Source organism: Ischnura elegans, chromosome 3, assembly GCF_921293095.1.
Source record: "Ischnura elegans chromosome 3, ioIscEleg1.1, whole genome shotgun sequence".
Lineage (NCBI taxonomy): Eukaryota > Metazoa > Arthropoda > Insecta > Odonata > Coenagrionidae > Ischnura > Ischnura elegans.
The window spans coordinates 116,661,041-116,680,989 of record NC_060248.1 but is presented as its reverse complement, the minus strand read 5'-3'; the positions used below and the strand labels follow the sequence as shown (position 1 = coordinate 116,680,989).

General features: G+C 37.6%; 1 protein-coding gene across 1 annotated transcript; it reads right to left on the bottom strand.

Annotated features, from left to right (window-relative positions):
• Positions 1-8,572: 8,572 nt before the first annotated feature.
• LOC124155100 (glucose dehydrogenase [FAD, quinone]-like) lies at positions 8,573-15,028 on the bottom strand. The gene is made up of 2 exons (XM_046528837.1): positions 14,764-15,028; positions 8,573-10,649 (listed from the first exon to the last, which is right to left on the bottom strand). The coding sequence occupies exon 2, from the start codon at positions 10,622-10,624 to the stop codon at positions 8,612-8,614; it is 2,013 nt and encodes a 670-aa protein (XP_046384793.1). The 5' UTR covers positions 10,625-10,649; positions 14,764-15,028; the 3' UTR covers positions 8,573-8,611.
• Positions 15,029-19,949: the final 4,921 nt, after the last annotated feature.

Below are 19,949 nucleotides of genomic sequence, written 5' to 3'. Positions count from 1 at the left end.
CTTAGTTTGGGACCCTTCAGACCTCACTAATGATCTTATTTGCTTGTTTGAGTGTGATACGATGTGCGTGTATTAGTGAGTTCGGCTATTGCAGTTGAGAGGCTGGGATTTTGCCCCTGCGGTAAAACTTCCCGCAAACCAACACAGTGATTCATTCTGGCTAAGTGGACAAGCTTGAGTGATATTATACGGCCGTTTGAGTTTCCATTTCATGTTGCATGTATTCAAGCCATTATGTTCATTAAGTTCATGACAATAAATCGTTCGTAAGAAACGATTCACTTGTGAACGACAAGGTGACACGCCGCAGCGACACCAAACAACTCTCGCTGCGATCGGAAGGAGAGAGTGGCATCCGACCTTCTATCTCTGGCAGTCCCCAGTGCTGCGATCGCCCATCTTCCCTCTTCCTTCCGCTATCGCTCCTCTCTCCAGCAGAGAAAGCGCCCGTCCCTCCGCGTCTGCATACGGCGACCACGGCGCCTCAAAGAAGGCCGCCTACCGGATTTGGCTTCGTACTCGCGAACGGTTGCCTCGAGAATTTTCGACACGCGAAGGGGCCGAGAGTGCAGTGGGCGCGAAATTGGTCTGCAATTACGACGAGCAGTGAACGGAAGAATACGAATGGCCTTGCCACGGACAAATCTATTACGAGTGATGGATATCGATGGCTAAGTTCTAACTACACGTATCTCAAAAATAGCAACTTTTCAGGAGGGAATAATAAACTATTTATATTTTCAATCGTACACTGAAATCAAAAGCCGAAAATTCATAAAACTTAAAAAGAAGAATACATTTGCAAACAAAGAGTTGTTTTTTGCATGAATTTTATTTTTTTAATCGTTTTAGATACCTGTCTCAAACCTGCCAAATTTTGAGATACGTGTTATTAGAACTATGCCATCGATATATTGCTTTTTATATCGCGAAGGTTTACGCGATGCACGTCATTTTTCACGCAAAACGTGCAGGAATTTTTGCGCAATGTAAATCGAATAGTGTGTACGGATCGATTGACTCTGCGTAGAGAGTAGCCGATCTGACAGGCACCGGCATCGGTTTTTCCCAGCAATTTTATATTGTGACTTGCTTTGTTTTTGTGCGTAAATAGATACTCAGAAATTAATGAAAATATTTTCCCGTATTGTCTACATCCTGCAGATAATTGGTAAATTTTGGTTCAAATTAATACGGCGTTTTAGGGATTTTTCCGTCGTGTGCCAGTCACGCTCAGCGCGACCCGATTTTTAGAATCCCAGACCGCGCCAAACGCAGGATTAGGTGGCTTTTGCAACGCTGGTAATTTTGGTGTTCAGTGGCTCCAGAGTTCAATAACTCCATATCCGTCACGGTGCTATTTCATTTTGCGCCGTATTCCTTATTCGTATTTTATCACCTTGGGAATGATAAGATCATTTTTAGTATGATTAAGGTGACGAATCTGGACTCATTTATGAAAAAATATTGTAAAATGTTCTCCGTTTTACCTGCAATCAAATACCGAAGTATCGCTGCTTTTGATTGACTATAGTATGCTAAATAAAGGTTACAATCTGATGCAGTTAAAAAACTCGAGGTTGAGGTTTTTTTAGAAATGGTAGGTACGATAATTTATTTTGGATGCAACTGAACTGACTCTTCTTTTTTTTCATGTTAATAAAAGTTTTATTACGTCTACTCTATATCTTCTTCATGTCTTTTGTGTAAGTAGTTCCTGTTTTTCGGTAGATATTTTAATAGGTTTTGCTAAAACAAGATAAGATAATATAAGATGAGGTATGTACATACGTTGAAATTAAAGCTCAGCGTCCGAATTCTACTATGCTGATAGTGCATAGAAAATTTTACGATGGTTTATACAGATAATTAGTTGAACTGAAAGTATTTTATTCTCGTAATTACAGCGTTCATTACGTTTTTGGCAGAAGTAGGTGTTTCGATTTTTGATTATGAAGATTTTTTTTAAAGAATTGAAATTAAAAGTTTAAGGACATCTTAGCAAATGGTTTCATGTTACCAGCCGTTGAAGTCTCTTCTGCTTTTATCTAATCTTGTGCACACTAATTTAATTTTCTTTAGTACAGATGAAGGTTTTGATTATTTTTCACATGTGTCCGGAACGTTTCGCAAATTCCAACTTCTCAGATTGAAATTGGTAAAACTTAGATGTTGGCTACAGCTGCTGTATACTACTCAGCCAGAAGTTGCGTTATTTCCTTGCGTATTAGCTTGCATGCTTATTCCTCTGAGCATATTAAACGGTTCTATCATAAATTTTCTCGGGGAATGAATTGATTGCGAAGCAACTGCTCCATTTGATTTCAAAATATTTGATCAATTGAATTCGCTTTTCCAGACAAATTTATTGGCTCCACAACTTTAAAAGTAGCATCGAGCCATGAATTTGATTAATGACAATCCCTTATATCGATGAAGGAAAGCTGTTTGAACTCCAGCCGTTTTATTTGAGACTTAGATTTTGTCAATATTAAAACAAAGAGTAATGCGTATGCCTGGATGGTGCGACCCTATTGATATTTGCGATTTAATTTATGGTTGGGTATTGATCATTGTTTGACGCTTATTTCTTCGTAATCGAGAGTGTATGCTGCTCAAGTCAAGAAGATCTTTTGGCTGGCCGGGGGCAGTCAAATTTAGGATTCCGCCGAATTTAAAAAATACTGGTCAGCACGAAGCCTTTCGAAGTGTGACGTAGTAAGAGGCGTGCAAATGAAAAATGGCGTTTATTACGGACATCAATTCTTTGACCACCAAAATAAGATCTCGAACCTATGATTTCCTTGTTTTCACGCATAAGTACCTTTAAATTTATGGAATGGAAAAGTGCTGCTTTTTCGTAGATTCTCAAGTTTTGCGTCAGGCCTTTTCAAGCAAATTAGTCTTTTTTGAATTTCGTTAAATTTTCTCGGCCTTACTATCAAAAAACTTCAAAATTTCGATCACGTCTCATGTTTTCTCCTCTCGAGCACGTGTGGAATTCTTCGGCTCGCGGAAATTTAGCCCTTCCGAATCTCGTGCATAACGAAGTTGCCGACCTCTGTCTCCAGCATATGTCGCGATTTCACTTTCTTCAATTTCCATGTTTCGCCACTTGGTCCAGCGTATCGAAATATTCATTTTTCTTGTGATATTTCGCCTGCACCGTTACCACCTACCGTTCATATGAATCCCCACCGGGGAGACTAGTCTGCCCAATGTCTTATATATGTATACCATTCACATTGATTTATATATCATCGTACAGCAGGAGATCTCTAGTGCCCTTAGGTATTCTACTAATAAACTCAAGCAAAATTTTACCGTAGAGTTTTATTACTTGGTTGATTTAGATTTTTGGCAGCTATACGGAGTCAGGACTCAAGGAAATCATCCTGAAATTTCGCAGGAATAGAAGGATGAACAACTTTGCTATTTCCACATTGTAGTTTATTAACACCGACCATGGTTTCGTTACAGAGTAACATTATCAAGGTGTTATTGTTATCAAGGTAATAATAGCAAATTTCTCAAATAGCAAAGTTCTCATCCTTCTATTCCTGCGATTATGGATTTCCACCAAGTTACGCCCGCTACGATTAATTATGCTGAAATTTTGTGTCTTGGTTTTTTAGTAGCTCCTTCAGGAAGGAAAGCCTTTTTTTAGCTGCATTAAGGGTAGTTAATTTTAAAATTTCTATTTTTTCTTATTTCAATTAGACTGCTTTCTGCAGTTATATGCTCGGATTTGAAAAAACATTTTGTGGAACTTCACTAATTCACTTGTCCATGTCTTTATTTATATTTCTTTGTTTATTTTTACATTTTATAGTTTTTATTTTTTATAATTTTAATGACACAATGCTTGAGCGGAAACAGGAGGAATGATACTTGGCTGATAGCTTTGAAAAATTTGGAAATTAAACGTCGCCTAGAAGTAAGTACATTTTTAAAGTGCCATTAATATATAAACTTAAAAAGACAGTCGTTGGAAGGAGTGTGTGCCGGATTTTACTTTTACTTTGTGTATTCTATATTATCATACCGACTTTCTTTAACGTATCAGGAAGTAATTTTGATAAAGCATAGAAAGTTACTTTTACAAACATTGAAATCCGAATATACGCTTGGCAACCAGTGCATAACTATGTCACGATTTTCCGTAAAGTTCCGGTACATAAATTTATGCTAATGATGGATACCCATTTTTCACGGATTTATAAAGGTTGCAGAAACTTATCGTATTGCCAAGTCTTACTATGGAAGAGTATTTAACGTAAGATTTTATTTAGGCTACCATGCTGACGATTGGCATATTTCGTTGCCGTTTTTTATGCATGTGATAATGGATTTCCATTAATAATAAGATTAGAGGAAATCTTACAATAGCATTGATAAAATAATTCATTGTCATAGGTTTACGATTTTATGGATGTTTAAGCGTATCCACCATGTGTAAACTCGAAGGTGCGAGGTTTCTGTGTAAATCCAGTGAGTCCTGTGGTATGGTATTATATAACTTGCCGTTTTCGTTACGAATAGACACTTTTTGCTACTTTAAATTTTTATTTGAGCTAAGCATTGACTGAAAGTCAGCCTACGACAGATGATACCGGAAAAAGATGCATCGGAATTATATAGGTTTTGTTTCGATAGGAAATCTTTCGCAGGCGTAATACTTATCTCTATATGAGCATCAACCCTAAATATGCTTAATGTTTTAGACTTTTTTTCTATTTGCCTTTTCTTTCTCACTGTTAGTTCCACTATGCTATCTCACATTTAAAATCTGCGACTTTATGTCATGAATTTAGAGGTTTTTTGACCACTATTTGACACGACCTACAGCACAATTCGCCTATAAATCTTAATTTATGTTTAGGAAAAGCTTGAAAGTGTATCTATCTCATTGGAAGTGTGTAAATATATATGCAGATAAGTAACTATCTTGTAGTTATTTATCTGCACATATTATGCATGGAAATTGATGTTTTTTTAACTTGAGCCTTAAATATTTAATTATAAAATATACGATTTTGCAGAATCATTAGTGAAATGGGAAGAGGTAAAAATGCTATGCTATCCTGGTTCTATATTCGATTCATATTTTGCTATACCTAGCCTCTATGTCGACAAATGCACTAATCATTGAATAACTCAGCCTGGAAATTTCATGAAATCATTATATAATGCTCAAAAATTGTCTTCCAAAGAATATTTAAAGGAGTTATTATCTTTGCGGCATGATTAGAGCTATGTGGTTGTTTTATCCTGAGAAATTTAGTCGCAAGTAGTACCGTCGAAGCGTGATAACTTGCCGTTATGCATGCGATTCTTTATACCGATGTTTAGCAATATATTCTCTCTCTCAATCTCTTCATAGTGGTTACTTTTAGAAGCTTAAGTACCTCCCTGTTCATGAAATGTGATGCTTACGTAGAACTAGGAAGTTACGAATCAGTACTATTTTGCTTTGAAAATTGACGCCTGTATCGTAGAAGATTATTTCATTTTCCATTGGCGAGGTGTTTTCCTGTCCTTTTTCGAGATAATACTTTGAATCAATGGCAGGCACTCAGTAAATATGTCCAGGTTCACTTTAATGAGTTTTTATTTTTTACGAGGAAAAAATAGATCACCTTGAATCTATATGAAGTCAATAATTGCTTTAGTTTAAGACCTTGAGGTAATTTTTTAAAATAAATACGTCTCGTTGTCTTTCGCTTAAGTTTTAAAAGCGGAAACATTTCCAATATTATTTCTTTAAAAATATTGGATCGTTCTGTATTTGTTGATGTAACTAGGTGCTAAAGTTTGAGAGTTGTATGATTATCATTAATGAGTGGTGTTGAACTGGACATGTAGGATAATCGATCCTCTCTTAATTTATCAGTCAAAATTATTAGTGCATAGTTTGTTTCCATTCAGAAATTTCCACAGTTTTATCCTTCCACTATGGTTCCGGAGAAGTCAGTATTATAATTAACTCCAGAGGTAAGTTCATTTCGGTGAATTTTTATTTTTATTTTATTTTATGATTTCTATACCAATAATGGCATTCAATGAAATTTTTGACGCATAAAATATGCTCCTGTTTACCAGTAAAACTGGAAATATCTATGAATTTTTCTTTAAAATTTATTCCAATAGTCACTTGGGGAACTCGGAGCTCGTTCATAGTACGAATGCGTTTTTAGTGTTGCGTGGAAACCTTAAAGCCTATCTTTGAGATATCCTTTCCGTTGCAGAGAAAGTAACATTCTATTTAATCGACATTATGAGCGCTCTCTTTCAGCGTTAGCTCGTTAAGGCAATTACCCTTCGTCGTTGAACGAAAGTTCCGCGTAGGGATATCAAATTACGCAAGACTACGCTATCAGAGGTGCGATGAAACGCATCGGCTGTGTTGGGTCCGTGTATACTCCAGCCTATTGATGACGAGGAAGTGGGAAGTGAATGAATGATTGATAAATGTAAAGATGGCCATTGAGCTGTTTTAAGCACCTTTTTTACATGCTTTTTCATAATTTGCTTCGTCTGTTTCATCGATGGACTCTTATAATTGATTTCAACCCTCTTCGCATTTGTCGGATCGACTTGAACATTTGCAATCTTGCTTTCTTCTGAGGACAAGTTAATATTCAAAAAGCATTTAATTGAAATTTTATTCCATTAAGCTCTAGTTAGTCGACTAAATTTCCAATGAAAAAATATTTTTAATTGAGTGGTTGAGAAGCCAGGGGGTAGAAGTCATTTATTTTTTCCATGCAGTGTTAGGTACAGAAATTAGATAAAGAAAGCAAACCAGATCAACTAGATGTTTAGTAGTGCATTTGATTTTCCACTCGATGTCAGCAACATAACTGAGACTCACTCGTATCCCTTGGCAACTAAGTTTTTGTATATTTCTTCTATCGATTTCTGTACCTAATTCCGCTTAGAAAAATATCACTTGTACCCCTTGGCTTCTCACCCACTCAATTCTTCTCAGTAAATGGCGCTAGTTATAAATGTTATGGCACATTTCTTCAATAGCCCTGTTTCAATTGATTGCACTATTCACCTCTAAAAAGTAGAGAATGAAATTAAATAAAGGTATAATATTTAAAAGGGACGCTATTTCCAAAAAAAAAAGTGCAAAATTAGGCTTAGATGTTAATGTTGCGCGCCAATCCTTACTCACCCATCAGACTATTCTACACTCACTCCTAATTAACATATTCAGCACCCACGTTCTATTCCCCGAGATATGAAAAGCTTAATCTTTGCTTTTACTGCATTTACATTTACTGTGTGATAAATTAATCTTTTTTGTTTTATTTCAATTAATTTCAGAGCTTCTCTCTTTCTCTTGAACGATTCTCTCTCCTTTTGTACTTTTACCTCCTTTTGATTTTTTTTCTTTGAATATTACTCGTGTTATTCCGCTAAAAGGATTTAACGATGTGATTACCCCCCCTGCACAAAACATTAAATCCCCATTTTTTGCTACAATCTGCAATCAATTACCCGGATAATTTACTGCTAGATGCAACGTGAAAACCGCGTGACATTCTTGCTTGCATCGCCTTTTATTTGATTGTGCAATGGGATGTTATTTGAAATTGTTCTGTCTTTACTAACGTGTAATGGGACCTCTGGAATTATAAACAAATTTATTTATGCCAAGTGATATATATTGCGACGATGTAAAAAGTGCTAACTCGAGTGAAAAAATTGCGTTATTTCATGAATTTTTTTCGAGGGGGCTTATGTTACTGAAACTATATGCCATTGTTGTATTAGCAAGAGAGGCTAAGATTGCGAATTTTAATTGAAGAATTCTAGGTTAGCAATATATTTTTGTATAAATTTTATTATTGTTACTCCGGTATGAGGTTACTATCTCCCAAAATTTACTCTTTGTGTATCAAACAGCTTATAGGTAATTAGGACATGTTATAAATAAAATTGGATTTTTACAGCAATAGAATGTCTGGAAATGTTTTATGGATACTTGGATGTTTTTGAATTGTAGGAGCACCAAAATCTAGGCTCATATACTCAAGTAAGTTTCATTAATTATATTGTGTCACAATGACGGTTGATATTTTCCACGGCTAAATGTTAAATATTTCGATACTTTAAAAATCAGTAAGTATTCACGTTCAATTCTTTGAGTATTTACTTTCGTGCATGTTTATTAGATACCAATTAAAAGGAAATTTCTTCATATAAGGGATACTTATTGTTTACATATGTGCTACATCTACTATACCTTGATACTAAGTACCTATTTGGTTGAGGGAACCTAAGGTCTTTTGAACTTCTCTACCTTGTTTCCTCCTATTACCTCTCTACCTATTTATGTAGAAATAATCTTATAATATTCTGAAATATTCTTACCTTTATTGGAGCGTCTCTTCAGCCAACATTGCCCTTTTGTCTTGTGAAACTTAGAGCTGCCTCCCGAGTCCCGGAATCCAGGGAAAAGGGCCTCCTGAAAATATTTGAATATTCCCTCTTCTGACTTTCCTTCACGGTAAGCATTCAGAAGTCTACGAAATCTAAATACGATGGAAAAGGTTAAATATAAAAACTGTAGATTCTATTTATTTTTTATTTTCCACAATCAGCTTACATTTTCATCTTTTAATTCACAAGTGGTTGAATTATGCCACACTACATTCTTCTTTTGCCTACTCGTGGGATATGTATGCTTAATCAGAGGAAATTTAACCTTATATCCATATTTTTCATGTTCTTCCTCAGAAATATAATCTTCTTTCACCAGATCCGCTGCTCTCTCCGCAATAGCTATAGTTGGAGCATTTGTGTTACCCGACACGATCGTTGGCATTATCGAAGCATCGACCACCCTAATACCTTTAATTCCACCTCTCAATCGTAGCCTACAATCCACCACTGCTCCTGGATCATCGTCCGGACCCATTTTGCATGTGCCTACCGGATGGTATATGGTAGTTGTGTAATGCCTTATTACGCACTCCCAGTACTCGTCAGATATAAAATCAAAATGCTTACACCCTGGAAACGGAATAGGATTCAACCTCGCTCCTATCCGCTGAAGTGCCGGAGCCTGGCTGAAGGCGTAGCCTATCTTTGCACCTTCCCTCAACACCATTATGTCCTCTGGGTCGTGGAAAGTTCTTGGAATGATTATCGGCGAACTGAACGGGTCCCTATCCTTTAATCTGATGAACCCTCTGGACTTGGGACGCAGCAAGAGGGGTAGAGTCAGGAAAGAGTCTTTGTAAAGGTTCGGCTCGTACACGGCGGCGAAGAACTCGTCCGTCAATCCTTGGTCTCTTTTGCCGAAGATGCCTCCGTCGCTTATGTCCGAGTAGGAAGCCACGAAGATCTGCACGTCCGGGTAATCGTCCGTGTCGTTTGCGTACTTGGTCTTGGCGAAGATCATCATTTCGCAGATGGGCGATGCGTATAGTGGACCGTCGTGGTTGTTGAGGAACCGCCTCAGGGCGCCCACAGACACCTCGCGGGGTACCACGAATGCTATTTTTTCGTCGACTATATAAACAGCTCCGCCCATTCCTGTGTGATCCTGCAGGTTGTATCCTACGGCCAGGTCGGCTAAAACGGGTATGCCCATCTCTTCGAGGTGTTTAGCCGGCCCTATGCCGGAGAGCATCAATATTTGGGGCGTCTGGAGCGATCCCGCGCTCAATATCACTTCCTTCTTCACGAGTATCCTGAACGTCTCGTCGCTCTTAATGAACTCCACTCCCACGGCTATGTTGTCCCTCATCAGGACCCTCGTCACGTGAGAGAAAATGCTCAGATGGAAGTTGGGCCTATTACGGATCGGCCTGATGTATGCTTTTGCCGTGCTGCAACGTAGGCCATCCCTCAACGTTCCCTGAGGATACGAGAAACCCGTTTGCTTCTCCCCGTTGACGTCTATCTTGTCCCAACCCATCTGGTGGCAAGCCTCCTCGAAATAGGAACTGATCTTGGATTGGTAGCGAAAGTACTCGACGGTCAACGGTCCTCCCCTGCCGTGGTATGGCGATTTCTTCAACTCGGGAATCCGTATGTCCTCGGCCTTCTTGAAATACTTGAGCATCTCTTCGTAGTTCCACCCTTCGTTGCCCATGTCTTCCCAGCTGTCGTAGTCCCGCCGGTTGCCCCTAACGTACATCATGGCGTTCAGAACGGAGGATCCACCCAACACTTTACCCCTGGGCCAGTTGCACCGTTCGTTCTTCATGGCCATACAGCTGGTTCCGGTGATCTCTGGCCTGAACATCCAGTCCAGAGGGCTCTGCTGCAGGGACGCGTACATGAGCGGGAGGTCTGATAGGATGGTTTCGTCGCCTCCGGCCTCCACCAGCAACACGCTCCACCTAGGGTTCTCGGTCAACCGATTGGCCATCACGCAGCCCGCGCTTCCTCCGCCCACTATGATGAAGTCGTACTCGTGCAAGAAGTCGGACCCGACGTCTTTGGCCCGCTCATCCATCGCGACGATGTCGGGTCTGTAGAAGATTATGCCCGTACGGAGGATGACGAAGATCAGGGTGAATCCCGCGCCGTAGGTGATTGCTATCCGGTAGGCCGATGCGGCCGCGGCTCTGGACAGCGGGTTGAAGGTGAACGGTCGCATTTTCAGTGCGTTGAAGCCACTTTTCCTGCAAGGAGAGCAAACGCGAGGATGAGGTGATTTCTAGCATTAATTGTTGGATACATTTTTTTTCTGAGAAATCACTGGGTTTTTTGAAGCCAAAATGCTTCTATCATACTTGTAAACCAATGTAGTCCTTCATAAAATGTCCGATTAGAAAATGTGAGGTGGACGGAGAGGAAGTGGAATTTAGAAATACTAGAAATGGTGGGAGAGGAAAGAACCCTTCTCCATTAGATACGGAGGAGACAGGGTGTGTGTATGAAAGGAATACTGAGCGGGGAGGGGATGTTAAAAGCCCTTCTAGAGGGAAGAATTCTTGGTTGGAGATGTAGGGGCTGTGAAGGAATGGGCTTTTTGATAGTATGAAAGGGGAAAGCTCTTATTGTGGAGTGAAGAGGGAAATCCACGATGGGAGCATAGGCAGCCGGAATAATTCGCAAATGCTCCATGCAAACCTATCGCAACCGTAATAATGCCCTAATAAAAATTAATAATCCAATATATATATTTTTTAAATCACGAGATGTGGGTCAATTGTAAATATTATTTAATTTTTTCCAAACTTTGCCAACGTTTCGGACATTTATTTGTCCATCCTCAGGGCTATAAAAATGATAATTTATGATACAAAATTAGTTACATACAGGCAATTTTACAGTTGTTATACATTAAAAAACATGGAAATACATATTCAAAATTTACCTTTAAGTCTGATGTTGTTTTTATTTATTTACAATTTGGTTGCTTGGATTTCTTTCTTTGTTGGTTATGTCATTTATTAAATTATGATAAATTTTGCTAAGGTAAGTAATGTCTGTTCTTTTATTGCAGCTTTTTTTATTTCTGGATATGTGGTACATTTCTTTGAATAATCTTTTTGATAAAACTGGTTCTGTATCTAAAATTTTGGCCTCTTCGAAACGAAATGAGTGACTGTTGACCCACATCTCGTGATTTAAAAAATATATATATATAATAAGGGGTCGTGAAGCATAAAGTTTGAATAATCCAATCTTCGTAACTTTCCGTGGTTGGATTTTTCACCTGCAAAAGTGATTCTATTTTGACATTACATTATGAAAGCCTAGAAAATGGAATCTTCATTCAGAAAACAAACTCAATTCTGGAATTTTTTCACCATTGAAATCTTCTGTGGCAAAATGTGATTTTGTCGTTAGACCCGCATTACAGAGACAACAAGTCAAATTTCTATTATTTTGGTTTACACTTAACATAACATTCAACATTTTCTGAAGTGTGTTTCCAATTTTATCTAAATCTCACAAGTTAAAGTGTTTAAAATTGAGATCACCGTAATTTTGAGTTCGTTGTTTTGATTTGCACATACTCTGCACGACTGATGAAGCGTGTGACACTATTGGTTGAACTCAAGTTCATCATGAAAAAGTTTTGATGTTGGAGCCAATATTTTGACCTAGCAGTGCATCTTCCTACGGTTTACGAATGATGATCGAAGATTAAATGTGTGATTTATATTTCCAATTAAAATTACATGGATCTGGACAACGGAGCTTCGCTTTAAATGTATTCTGAAAATAGAAGTATTATTTTTCCGAATGCCGAATTCTGAAGTCAGATAAAAAATGTAAGATGTCGAATCCATTTTACTCACTACCCCGGTCTATACCCCTCACTCTTCCTTCCTTCTGTTCGACAGTCATTTATTATATTTTCATTCTGTCCATAATCCGTATTTTTTACCTCAATCATGTTATTGCGAATGGGATGTAATATGCGAATCACATTTTTTGTAATTCAAACATTTGTAGTTTTCTGAATTTGTGATTTTACCTCCTCTAATTGTTGTGTACTAATAGATCTTGTATCAGCACATTGTAAATTATCATTTCTCATAGTGACAACAATTAGACTTAGAATTTTGACTATCGCGATAGGAATTCTTATTCACTCGCGTGGAGAAGGCTAATTTTGCATAAAATAGAATCAGAAATAGAAAAACTTTTGTTATCCGTATAAAAATGGAAAAGCCGTTTTCCTTTGGAATAAACCAATCCTCGAATCCACGTATGAAACGTCATCGGGAATCAATCGCTCGCGATTTTCAAAAATGGACCTATAAAATAAGATGCTAGTTTTCCGTATCATAAACATATTTTATTGCTTGAAAGGTCCAACGACATATTTTTCTGACCCACATGAATTTGTGATTGCGTGAATAAGTGCCATAATAGGTTAATATTTTACTCCGAATTAGCCCTTGATCTTTGTGCTGGCCCTACTTGATCTCGTTGGTGACGCTGAGCTCGAATGATACGTTTGGTGACTTTTGAAGTTTGAAAATTTTGCTTAAATGCTAAGGTTTTCCTGATTTTTCTCCCGAAATATTATATCCCCCTGTTGTGACAGGTTATATCGATTTTTTTTCGACCTTCATTTTTGGCGAGAGAAACTCCTTTTTCGTATGCCTTCAATATAATAGGCGAAAAAGAATCGGTATCGAGGATGATTACATATGGTATCGAGGAGGATGGTATATGTTCCTTTGGAAATTAATTAAGTTACTAACGAATTTTTCGAGATTTTTTTCCAGCACATTTTTATAAATTGATTAATTATTAGATCATTAGGTTAACTTTTAGCGGTCAGTGATGTCCATTCGTGTGCTTTTGGGTGATCCCGCAATATAGTTTTAAAATATATTCACTAATAGTTTATTCTCTGCTACTGGATACTTACTCCTATGTACTCAGCATAATATGGTTGTGTAATAAACACTAATATTATCATTAACATGAAGAAAGGAGGCATGTATTTTTAAAGTGTCACGCGGGTACAACCAAAAGAATATCTTTTGAAGTCAATATATGCTGGCAAAATAAATATTCCAGCGGGATTTGGTGGACTTTTGCATTACGAATAAATGATAAAACTCCCCACTTATTTTTCTACAAATATAATCAACTTAACCGGACCGATGTCATTTCATCCACACAATATAACCTTCTATTGGGCATTTCTTTCAATTATTCACGATGTCATTCAATCGAGTGCTCGCTTAATCCAATCTTAGGGCCCCTCATCATTGCAGGCGGAATAGATTTACTTTTCTTATGCTCTTAGGTTTCCCGGCGATCAGGTGCAGAAACGTTTCTCGAGTTTTCCACCGGTTGATGTCGTCCATTTCTCCCGACATTTCGAGCAGCGACTTGCTGATCATCCTCAGGGGATCTTCCGAAGAAGGATCTTCTTCTTCATTCGGAAGATCCCCTCAGGATGATCAGCAAGTCGCTTCTGGAAACGTCGGTAGACATGGACGACATCAACCGGTGGAAAACCCGAGAAACTTTTCTGCAGATTTACTTTTTATTAGTGCTTCTTTCCTGAAAGAGTCGCGGAAGTTATCCGACTAGGCGAAATTTAATGAGCGCTATTTCTTTTGTGAGAATTTAATTCAATTTCTAATAATTTCCATAATTAATAATTTTAGATTTTGAAGCTCTGTTTTATTGAAAGTAGTGAAACATGTGCTACTTATATCCAGGTGCAAGTTACCTGTATGACCCTTCGTCTTTTCACACCATCACCTTACATTATAATATTACCCTGACGTCTGCCCCAACTGTGATCAATTAACTTATAGATTTTGCTCCCTTTAAGTAGGCTTCCATAATCCTTATATTGTATTGATAGGAAATGGGTATGTATTGTTGCAGTATCGCTAAACTTGAATTCCGGAAGTGGAATTTCAAAACCCTCTGCCTTGTATTTTCATGTCAGTTAATGTAATATTGAGGGATTCGGTTATGATTTTTTTTCAAGTCCCATACGCCGGCAGAGTAGTCTTCTTCGTGGAAAGTATCATGGATTCCTAAAGCTTTTACACAATAAGCCCCATTAGAAGCAGTCAATCCGTCATCAATATAATATGCTTAAATTTGGTAGCTAAATAAATTTTTAACTCAAATTAATCAAAAATAAATATTAATCCCGATGTGCGAGATTTAATATCGTCTTTTACTGTCTTGTAATGTGCTTCAGATTCTGTCTGAAGTATTTTTTATCGGTAGGATAGCTTTAAAAACTGACAATCCCATTCCAATCGTCGCACATACGCCAAAAAACATTTTCCGACTAACCTTCAAACTCCTCTGCTTCGGGCCGATCTCCTCTGCCTCACTCCCTGCTGTATCCTATCTTCCTTTGATGGATTTCCCTGCTGTCACTTAGCCAGTTAAACTTCTGCGCCTGTATTTGGAGGTGACATTATATAATCCCACTTATGCTTTAGATGTGAAGAGGGCAATCCATTACCAGCCGTCGGCGGCGTGTCGTCGCCAGCACTGACCGAATTGGTGGCCGTGCGGCGACAGAAATTTGGACACTCAGCAACTTCATCGCATGAGGAATTCCTTCTTCGTCACTCATACCTCGACCAGCCGGCCTTTGCCCACGATGTGCCCCAACTGTTTTGGTTCCTGGTGTGTTAAGGCTCTCGCCACCCGTCCATTTCGTCGTCTTACGTCGGCTCTGCGATTACGCCATTGCCATAATCTATTGGCGTTGCTAAAATTTTTCGTCATATCCTGCCACTTGCATGTTACAACGATTATTACTAGCATGGCCCACTTCTTCCAGAGAGCTTATAACTATCTTAAAATGAATACAATCCAAGGTTCTTGGAAAGGGACAATTTTACGAACCTTCCTTCCCCAAAAATTTTAGGCCAGAAACTGAGCATTAAATGTATTAACTTTAAAACTCCAGCTTCTATGTCACTTTATCCTTCATTTTATCAGATACTCCCGAAATTCATTATACTCATGTTCCATTGCGGCAGTTTCTACGGCGTTTTTATGGCACATCTTCCTTTTTCTTATCTTTAATGTTCCGGTGTGTTTCGAGTCATACATAATGATCAATAGAGACACATTTAAGGATTTCCTGGCTAATGATGAATTATCACGATGGTTAATTCGATTGACATCAATTGAAAGTTTTTCTGCGATGATAAAATTGAAGAAAAGGTGTTTAAAGTTGGTACATATGCACAGTTATTCACCATTCAAAACTAAATACGTCCAGTTGTGCGAAAATTGATATGCTTAAGCTTGAAATGTTATCACCCAGCAAAATGGGTAAAATTTGCTGAAGTTTGTAGAAATCTAGTGGTATCCTAGTTTTGTGAAGTAGTATTCGAAGGGAATATCTTAGTACAGGTCGATTCCTAAATTCGTCGCAGTGTTTATTCAGAATATTGCTGTTGTGAGGTTGTTTAAAGCTAACTTTCTTAATATCTATAATTATGAAAGGAAGCTAAGCCATGCCATCACTCTAATTGTAATTATGGTGTCGTAATGATAATGGAAATAGACAATTATTTTTCTGGAACGGCATTGATTATCAGGCCGTCAATTTGTTTTTTGATAACATGAAAGAGCTCGTTTTTTTCTCTTTCCTCCGAGGCAGCTCTCAAATACGATAAAATTTCCTTCCTACATCGAGGGTTAGAAGATTGGAATGGTTTTCCCGAGGAAATGTTACACTTCGTCCCAATTATTACTCGGATATTTATGGAGAGGCAGAAAATAATTGAATTGTAAAGGCGTCTTTGTATTTAGCATTTTATATTTTTTATTTCGGAATTTATATATATTTGTGCTGTATGCCACCACGCGGCGAAATGGTCGACTTAAAAAAATTTGTTTAACGATATTGATTATAAAATAACATTCGTTTTCAAGGGAGAGATTCCAATCCCTTACCCTTTGGAACGCCAGTTTTAGGGCTCCTATTGTGTACTCTGGTTTGAACGTCATTTTCGGGTGGACCATATGAAAATATACATTGTATTTCACGTGGTCCCAATTTCATGTAAGCATATTCCCCGAGCCAAAATATGCCTCAGATGCTGATAAAATTTGAAGCTATCTAGGTGGTGTAAAAATTAGTGTCGATTCATGGAAGCCCAAGTGAATTGTGTTTATATTTTCAGTGTTTATTTTTTGTCAATCGGTATAAAATGTGCATTAGATACCTTAGGCTACCTACCTTCACCCCCTCGATATTTCCATACTCCTGTTGTGAATCCGCTAATTTTGGTTGCGTGGTTTTAGATTCGCGCGACATTTTATCCCAAGTAATATCTGTGATATTAGCTCTTCACAATTTCAGAGATGTCAATTCATTAATAGATGATAGTATAAGGCCTCGTTTCTTGGAATGCCCATCAGTTATGGAATGATTAACTCTGAAACATGCATTGTTAAATTTTTTTCACAATGCGTTCAGGATTATATACATTGACATCCCAGTCTGTAGTAATTTGACATATTTTGATTGTTGTTGAAGTTTTTCAAGGCCTTTGTCTATTCTTCCTCTAATTTTAATCCTAAAAATGCCTTAACAACTATTTAATCATGTTTTTTATTTTAGCCTAATTGTCAATGATTTTACAATGCATAATTACGCTAGTTTCAATTAAAAAATTGAAAAATTGCCTCACTCACTCAAGCAGTGGCTAGGAGTATGCTTTGGGGGGGGGATGGAGGGGTATGAGAGGGGGACCCCCCCCATCCCCTAGGCAACGAGGGTACCGGGAAATTTTTTTTGAAAAGTGACTTGCCTGGAAATTCATTTTACATCAGTTTGGCTCTTAAAATTTAACTTTTAGCAGATGCAATTATTATATGTTAAAAATAGACAACAGTTTTAAATATTTTTTTATTGTTCTGACGTTTTGAGGCGCATGTATTCCCTCTTCCCCCCATAGTTACGCCACTGCACTCAAGTATCATTTTTTCAATAGGTATTGTAGCAATGGAAATGTGATAAATACCAAAACAAAACTCTTTAATCGCTATAAAATACAATTTAAAGGAAAAGTGCTTAAACTTCGTGCTAAAATGTACCAAGTTTATCTTTTGAGTTCCTGTTCCAAACGTCTTGAACACTGGCTCTCCTTTATTCCCTCAATTTGCATTCCCACTTGAAGTAAGTAGCTGCTTTTTCTGCTACGATGTTGAAAATATCTATGAAAACGGCGATCACGGAAGGGACTCGGCGAAAATCGTAAAATGATTTTCGTGAAAGGGACTTGTTCCAAAATTTCTTTAGATTTTCCGTAGGAAATGACTCAATCGTCATGCAGACTTAGGTCAATTAACATACTGTCTAAAGAGATGCGTTATGGATGGTATACTATAAGAATTATCGTATAGTGGACACCTCAGATGAGACTTAAATAATGAGACCCCGAGGGAGTCTTATTCTTTAAGCGAGGTGTTATCAGCATGTTTTTTTATTCAAAACGCGAGGACCTTGGTTTGATTCGCAGTGTCGCGGGGAGATCGCGAACTACCTCGATCTCGAAACTTCGAGCGGAGTCTGCTAGGTGGCTCTGCCCGCCAGAAGCGGGCTCGGCATGATTATTTGAAGCTGTGCTGCTGCTTTCCTTATACAGCGGCGGTTATATCAACCTCAGCCCTTTTGGAAACTCTTCATTTGATTTGGTGAAAAAATTCCTCTACTGCTTTCAGGAAATTTCGAGGGATGGAGACAATTTAAAATATGGCCTACAATCCTGAGAGTTGTAATAATCAATTACAGAAAGCATGGTCGTCATTTAACTGTTCTCGCGTCGATAATGGAACATCCTGATAGCCATGATATGCCACTAATTTATGAAGGAATCTGTTTCAGTCAATTATGCATTTTCCTTGATACTCGATTTTTTAATGTATCTAGTAATAAATTGTGAAAAGGAATCTCAATATTTCAAATATTTCAGTAAAGAATTTGTCTATGTCTAAAAAAAACTAGTGCATACTTATTTGTCTATGAATGCTTATGACGCTATCCAAATGCCTCGTAGTAATTTAAGTTTTTGAACCTGGTGGTTGAGTTATACGCTACCATCGACTCATTCTAAAGGAAAGACCTAATCAAAAGCTTTCCCGTGAGCAATGCAAACTTAGTATTTTTTTATTGGCTAATGAATGGGCGTACCCAGCGAGGGCGTACCCCCCTAGAAGCAAAAATCGCAAATGTCTTTAAGGAAAATAATATTTTTTCAAGCACATAATATTAAAAACTAATAAAGAGCAGTTACAGTTTCCTTAAATGTTGGTTTCATTCACCTTTTCCATGCTTAAGTCTTACCTATAGCTTGAACAACCATGGCTTCCACCCCCCTAGTTTTGATCCTGGGTAAGCCCTTGGGCTAATGGACATTTTATTGAATTAGGTTTAACTCCCGATATCCAAGTATGTCCTGCGGTTTTATCTATTGGTCATTAGCGTTATTTATTTTGCCATATATTTTATTGCTCTCTATATCCTGTTCTTCACTTTAAATAGCTGAAATATTCTATGTGTCGTGGAATATTCGCAAGATGATCGTAAAGACCTTTCCTATATTGATTTCAAAACATTTTATATTTTATTGTTGTGAGGCACCAAGTTCATCCTAAGGTAGCGAGAAAGACAGCAAATAAGTATTAAAATTTATTCGGCCCAGAATATTTCCATGATCTTTAATTAGGTAAATTATGTGCATATCCTTGAATAGGGCGCTAACCTGAGTACATTTGGTGAAGGGAGGAAATATTCCATTGTGCGTCATAGTAGCTGTCCAATCTATTCTCGGTATTGCTTTATTGTTTCATGATTTTCATCAGGTATTTGAAATAAGTTGAACAGTAACTATATTTTCTATCGTCTAGAGTTTTACGTATACCTGTCTACTTGAAATATTATTGTGTACGTGGCACTACAGTTTAGACTCCTTGTGTGCTTCATTTATCACAGAAAAAAGCCTCCCTATTAAAATGCATTTGCCAGTGAGATACTTAGTTTTGAGTGCTAATTAAATTTGGAGAAATACTCTTTGCGGTTGTCTTATTAACGCTGTTTCCTCTTCTCTTTTCAGGTGACTGCTTACCCATCCACTCATCCTGAACCGCTTGATAAATTGCTATTGATACATTCTTGAGAAGTACACCACAGGCCAGAGAAGGTTGTTTGCTCATTTGACTTTTGACAATGAACGACTTCCTGCAAAATTAAGCGAGGATTTGTCGAATGCAGAACTCCATGGCTTAATTAATGGGCATTTCCATGAAAATGTCAACTTTTTCTCACAAATTAAAATTTAGGCTGGAAATATTTTATATTTATAAATGAACAGCTTATTGATTGAATTTCATGAAAGCAATGTTTGAAATATTATCCACAGCCTTGCTAAAAGTTTTCAAACTATAGTTAGATTCAAAGAGTTTCGAAGATGTTTAAAACCATTACACTTAAGAGGTTGACCTGGCAGTAA